General features: G+C 47.0%; 1 protein-coding gene across 1 annotated transcript in view; it reads left to right on the forward strand.

The window, feature by feature from the left end:
* The window catches only part of LOC108550654 (brefeldin A-inhibited guanine nucleotide-exchange protein 3), a 14,270-nt gene extending 9,401 nt beyond the window's left edge, over positions 1-4,869 (forward strand). The window contains exons 20-22 of the mRNA XM_017904435.1: positions 1,672-1,898; positions 1,991-3,668; positions 3,758-4,869. Of these exons, the coding sequence (XP_017759924.1) occupies positions 1,672-1,898; positions 1,991-3,668; positions 3,758-3,901 (2,049 nt within the window). The 3' untranslated portion in view covers positions 3,902-4,869. The remainder of the gene's footprint in view (positions 1-1,671; positions 1,899-1,990; positions 3,669-3,757) is intronic.
* The last annotated feature ends 1,722 nt before the right edge of the window (positions 4,870-6,591 follow it).

Raw genomic sequence — 6,591 nt, forward strand, 5'->3', positions numbered from 1 at the left:
AAAAAAAAAAAAAAAAAAAAAAAAGAAAAAAGTCGATGAAATAGAAATGCAAAATAAAAAAAAAAAAAATAAAAATAAAAGAAAAGAATAGATGAAAAGATAGGAAAGAGCAAACAGACAAACGAATGTAATCGCATCGATTCTTCTTCTGTCGACCGATGAAACGAGGGAATGACTTAGAGAGAGAGTTTCGATTCGCGACGTTTAAGATTCATCGCGGTTTTATCGAAAGAAAGATACTCGTGACACGTGGTCGTTGTCGACAGGCCTGCTTTCGAGCCACGTTCTTCGCGACTCAGGATTCACTGCAACCGCAGCTTTTCTGCCTTCCGGAGCTCTAGTTCCTTACGAAAACTTTCCTCACGCGACATTGTGATCGTAGATATTACTCTAGACACAGATTTTCTATTTTTTTGCATCGACGTGCCTCGCGAATCGTGCGCTTTGCGTGTGTTTGAGCTAGCATCTGAATGGCTGATGGCATACGGTGGCGTAGAATTAAGCCTGGACCAGGTGGGACCCCAGGTCTCCTCACCGGCCATTTTAAACTAAATCCGACGAACGAATCCTTTTAAACATGTTTTTATCCGGAATTCTATGCCACTGTGCAACGTTGCAATTAGATGTTTGTTAAAACGCCGACTAGACGAAGAAAGAACAATAAAAAAAAGAGAAAAAAATCCTTTGTACTTGAGACTGCGTATTGTCAACACGTTCGTGGTTTTAATGTATTTTTGTACCGCTCGAATGTGTTCGATGCAGAATGTGTCAAATACAGATGCTTTTATCATTCGTTCTGATTCGTTCTTGTATTGCAACCCTATTCCTTCATCGGCCTGCGCGATGAAAAATCGAATGGAAAAGGAAAACGGAAAGAACGGGGAAGAATCGAAGTAAGCCTGTCGACGCTGAAACGACACGATTGGTCATCAATCATCTCGTTTAGATGTTTGCACTCGCTGGTAGAAGGCACAGGTCAGGCTGCAGAACCTCTTCGACGAGGTCCTTTTCATCTGCCAGTCCTTTAGACGTTGAAATCGTCTAAACGATACGCGACATTTCGCAGACTCGTTAAGATCGTGATCAACGCGAGAAGATCGACGTGGATTGGTCGATACGGAGGACACGAATCATTAGTCATAGAGCAAGGAAGGACCCCGTCGTTGGCCGAGATATCATTTAAATTTAACTTGGCACGGTCTTGCGTATCACCATTAAAATCCATGGCTTGAGTCCATGGCTAGAATTTCACTGTCACATAATATGTACGTGATGAGATATACGACACCTATTCTAGAAGCTGCAGCTTTCGTAGAATGCACACATGTTTACTGACTGACTGAATTAATCGAATCACGTCAGGTCGAGCTACAGAACCACCGTCCGATAATCTTGCGATTATTCACGAAAACGGTGAACAGTCATCTTTAGTCACGACCATCACGATATCATTTGCAACAGTTTTTCAGACATCACGCACGATTGCTTTTGTAGCTTCTCGAATCGAATACCACGCATAGAAAAGCGGAAAGAAACGAGTCCAGAGATACCGATTGAAATCGTGTTTAAGATCGTTCACGACAAACAAACGCGTCGAGGATCTACGAAGAATCGTGCGATGAAAGTTCATCCCTGAGCAACGGAAACTGAAGAAACCTCTTGTGCCTTCAGGTGTTCCTCCTGGAGGAACAGCGCGCTGAAGATACCTGGAGAAGACACGAAGACAAGTCTTACGTTTTCCTCCTGTGCCCACCCTCCATGGATACCATTCTCAATCCCGAACTTTATATCGTTAGAGTTCAATTCAGAGCATTGATAGTTGGCCTCCTGCTCCATCAGATGCTTCTTCATTGCATTGCCAGTGTCCTTTTGCAAGGGCCTGACTCGTCCTTTCCTAGGTAGGTATCTCTTCTAACAGCGTACAGATCTCCCTAGCTATTCTTCTCGAACCTCTTAAGATGTATCATCACGAGTTCTACTTCGATTGCAGTTTGTCTAACGTCAGACCTCGATCAGCTGTACTGACATCACCGAAAACGGTCGCACCCGGTTACCTATCTTGCCTATCCAGTCATCACTTGGACATCTTCCTCTCAGCCTTAGATCTATCCTACGCGACTGCCTTGAAATTCGACTGTCGTCCTGGTCTGAAATTCTTGGTGCAGAAGGTAGCCAACCTGTCCCAACCGGCGAATCTCTATCGCCAGGCGGGTGTAGCTTGGACCATCAAGGTCGTTACTCTGTTCGAGCTCTGCCTTCGCGAGATAGAGTACACCGAGGCAACCCTGGAGACCGTCAAGATGGCTCTCACCTCGAATCCCGAGGACAGAGAACGTCGCAAGGATTCCAATCTTCAAAGACTCTCGAAATACCTCAGACAATTACGGATCACGTTCGAGGAACTCTGCGAGAGTTACGTCGAAGTGGTCTTGGACGAGGATGGAAGACACGCGAGAGTAGACAGCTTCTGTGAGAAGAAGATATTCTTGCCGGTGGCTCAGCCGGATGATTTCCCAGAGATGACCAGGAAAGAATCGGCCAATGACCGACCTTTGGTTACTCCAGCGCCGGTGAAGCTGCCGGTAGACACGGAGGATTCGGACGACCTGCTGGATGAGGAGGATCAGGAGGACCAGGCGGACCTGGAGGACGAGGAAGTCCAGGAGGATCAGTTGGATCAGTTGGATCAGTTGGATCAGTTGGATCAGCTGGATCAGCTGGATCAGTTGGATCAAGACGACCAGGAAGATCAAGAGGACATCGAGAGCTATAATCCCAATTTGGATGTCCAAAGCGGACTCGAGGAGCTTGGGCCAGAGTGCGAAGACGACCCGAGGCCCTTCAGGTTGTCTGACCTGGCAGTGGAGTATTCTACTGACTCTGGTCCCCAGTCTGAACCGGAAACCAACGACTCTAGACCTGTTTCCAGGTTGGGATCTGTCACCGAGAAGGCCGTGTACTCTGACAGATCAGGTGGTACCACCTCCAGCGAGGGGTACATCGATGGGAAGTACAGTTCCACGACACCGGCACCGCTGCAGCTGATCAACGCGCGAGATAATTTGTACTACAAATTCAGTCCTTTAAGGAGACCCGAGTTCGGGGAATCTTTTGGAACTTCCGTGTTGGAAATAAAGGCGATGAACAGCGGTCTAGCCTACGACGAGTTCAGTGTATTCCAGAAGACGAAGCTGGAGAGGAGAAGAAGCGACGCCTGTCTGTTGTCCAGAAAGAGCTCTCTGAGATTCGTCGAGCCAATGGAAACCGACGATTCCGACAGGTTCGTGCATTTCAATGCCAATACCACTCGGTGCAGATCGGTGATAGAGTTGAGGAAGACAGCTGGGTCAGCCGTGTCCTGCTCCTCCAACGATCTCGAGATGTCGCCACGCGTTTCGTCCAAGATCGAAGAGAAGGAGGACGAATTGCCAAAGATCTTCGACAACATCGACGAGCTGTTGCGTGACTACGAGATCAGTAAACGGGGGTTCAGAACCAATCCGTTCTTACGGAAAGAGGAGGCCGAGTCCAACGCCGAGTCTGAGGAAGTACCGAGTCACGAGCCCCTGTTCCAGCGGAAGACTAACGTGTGCAAGGACAGCGAGGCGCACAGAAATGCTTGGGCAGAGATGTTGAGCACCGTGTTGGACTGGACTCTGGCATTGTCTGTAAGTCGTAAATATTTTGTCAAGCCGTTTGTTATTCGACCTCGCGTCTTATCTTATCTAACTAGTGTTATTCGAAATATTCTTTGCAGGATGATCAATTAATCCTACTGCTTCCTGTTTTCGTAAGCGGAGTGAGAGTGCTGACTCGGTACGCTGTTGACCAGGTTCTCAAGCAACGATTGTCCTCTCTGTTCCATCGCATTGCCGTGCTGTACGGGTTGACGAGCAATTAGGAGCAGCTTCGATACATCTGGGAACAGATGTACTTCCACGATTAACCCTCAAGTTCCTTGGTGCTATTCGAACATAAATCGAGCATTAACCTGCGCGAAGTTCGATCGTTGATCAGCCGTCTCAGGCGTCCTACAAAGTTTCTATGGTCTCTCGAGAAACCTAACTGCTGTCAATATACCTTTGATAACCATCGAATCTTTCTACGACGAGGAATATTAATAGACTGATGATCAGAGTCAATCTACGAGATTAAGGCAACGGATTGTACGTTCCAGGATGTTTGTCACGAAGACCATACCCGTCTTAACGTCGAACATCCTCGCTCACAGGGAAGACGGATGAAGATGATCGAAGACCATTCTATCGATCCACGGTTCCACCATTGAAGGAATTTCGATCCCAGAAATTTGACAAGCGGAAAGATTCGACGAAGCCGTCTTCATCCGCGATTCTCTTCGAGCAGCAACGGAGACAAAGGATCGCGTGGTTAGCATGAAGACCAAGGACCATCGGCTGATCCGCAAACGAACTGAAATTCAGCAGCTTCGCGAAGATCGGAGAGATCCCCGATTCCAGCAGTATAATCGGAAACGTCGTGAACACGACGGACGCAGCCCATTCTCGGTTCCCTTTCGAAGGCAGGAAAGAAACCGTGTCCCCTTTTCAGCGTCGAGGCCTCGCCTATCTCTAGTTTACCGCGCTCAGACGCGTCGACACGGAGAGACAAGGATTTTATTTACGATCCACTCTGCACGCACATCTTCTCGATTCTCATTTTATGCTCTTTGCGCTTAACTGTAGTTTGCGGTTCAGTCGCAGAGTCGGATGTACCGGGGTTTTGCTTCAGCCAACCGTCGGTCGCACACACGCGTCGCGACCAGTTCGATACATTTCGTCAGCTGCTACGAACATTGCCTAGCGATTCTTCGACGTTTTCCAGAGAATCCTAGAATTCTCTCTCATCTTTTATTTTCAAACCAAAGGGAAGAAAATTCGATATTAGTCGAGGCTGGAAAGAATCTCGGAACGATTCTTGCGCGAGTACCGATGTTTCCGGAAGTAGATCAGGAACTTCCACGAAAGAGAAGAGAACAATAAACGAAGAGACGTGTCTTCTCGTGGATTTACTTCCTGAAGTATTAGTAAGATGTTATAGATGAGCGAGGAGGTGTAATTAGCGAGTTAAGAGTTAAAGATTGACGTTGAGTTTGGAAGGTAGAAAAATACGCCTAGAACAAAAGTGTTATTATCCTTCGCGCGAATAGTTGGCGGGGGAATTTAGAACGGTAGAGAGCTTTCAGACTTTTGCCAAAGAGCTCTTTGACGCGATGTCATTGCAGACGGGACGAAGAAACGAGGCTATATTTTCCTGTAAATAGCGCGTCTTGCGGCTCAGCCATTGCGATTAGACGGAGTTACGGATAATTTTATCGTTAATTCCTGCGTTTCAGATATTTAGCCGACGACTAGTGGTCTTTAGTTTCGTTTGTCGCTTCGATATATATTAAACATATATTTTGTATATCGTTTGTAAGTTAGGGATGGAGGGTGAATAATTGACTGTTGTATAAATCGACCCGGTGCCCCACGAATCTCCCAATTCTGTCCTACGAATCCATCGGTGTTGCAAGTATCGTTGAACGTCAGACCGTTTGAAACGAAGCAAAGAGGGGAAGGAAAAGAAATACCAAGGAATTAGGTTACTAATTGATAATAAAACGTACCTACGTAGACCCAGTACTCCTTCGTTCCTCGAAAACAACACACACACACACACACACACACACACGCAGAGCAGAAATGAAGAAGGGAAAGGAATTTTATTCGAAGCCGAATATTTTTCCCCGAGCGAGAAACGGAACCAGATGACGGATTGACATAGTATTTTTAATTGAAATCAGCGTAATCCAGCACGATAGATACGTATGAGATGTACGAGCGTGAACCGTTCTACTATTTCCAGTTAATAAAATTGTACTACCGAACTCATGCTACCGAGACGAGGGAAGATGGAGGCGCAGAGTGTGCCTTTAAAAGATACCATTTACTCTGCATCCAATTTCTCTCCATTTACCAGACTTTTTTCTCCCCTTCACCGACCAAACGATCGCACGATCACGAGTGAAACGCGAGTAAAATTCTCGAAACGAAATTTCGCATTTTTCTTTGAAATTTTCGCGGCACTCCTCAGACGCGACCGAGTGGAATCGATCGAGTTAACCGGGAGGGAAGAATAACTTTCGGGCAGGATTTGCTTGGAAGCTGGATGAACTGCTACAAGTATCAAAGGTGTCGACGATTTCCTGCGAGACGAAGTGCATTTCAGTTCGTTTTAACGGGCTTAGGAAAGGGCGGGAGAGTCTTGTCTGCGGTCGAGTCATCCTCGTAAAGAGGGAAGCTTACGAGCGACGGCCGCCTCGGCTTATTCCATGCTTTTATTCCTGTCCCATTCGCCGAGGTAGTAAACATCAGCGAAGAGGAAGCGGGACAGGTCGCTGGAAAGCGTGCAGCCTCCGCAGGAAGATGACGAGCGCAGGAAGACCGCGTTTCTTCGGTGAAAGTCCACGCATAGATTTCGTTTCGCCGATCGCTGTCACTCGCAAACTCATTTTCCGATCCCTCGACCCTTTGCTTCGAGCATCTCGCATTTTCCAAGGTAAGAAAACCATCTAGGTGTAAGTTTGAGGTT

This window comes from Eufriesea mexicana, unplaced genomic scaffold (genome assembly GCF_001483705.2).
Source record: "Eufriesea mexicana isolate 0111107269 unplaced genomic scaffold, ASM148370v2 scaffold2888, whole genome shotgun sequence".
Classification (NCBI taxonomy): Eukaryota; Metazoa; Arthropoda; class Insecta; order Hymenoptera; family Apidae; genus Eufriesea; species Eufriesea mexicana.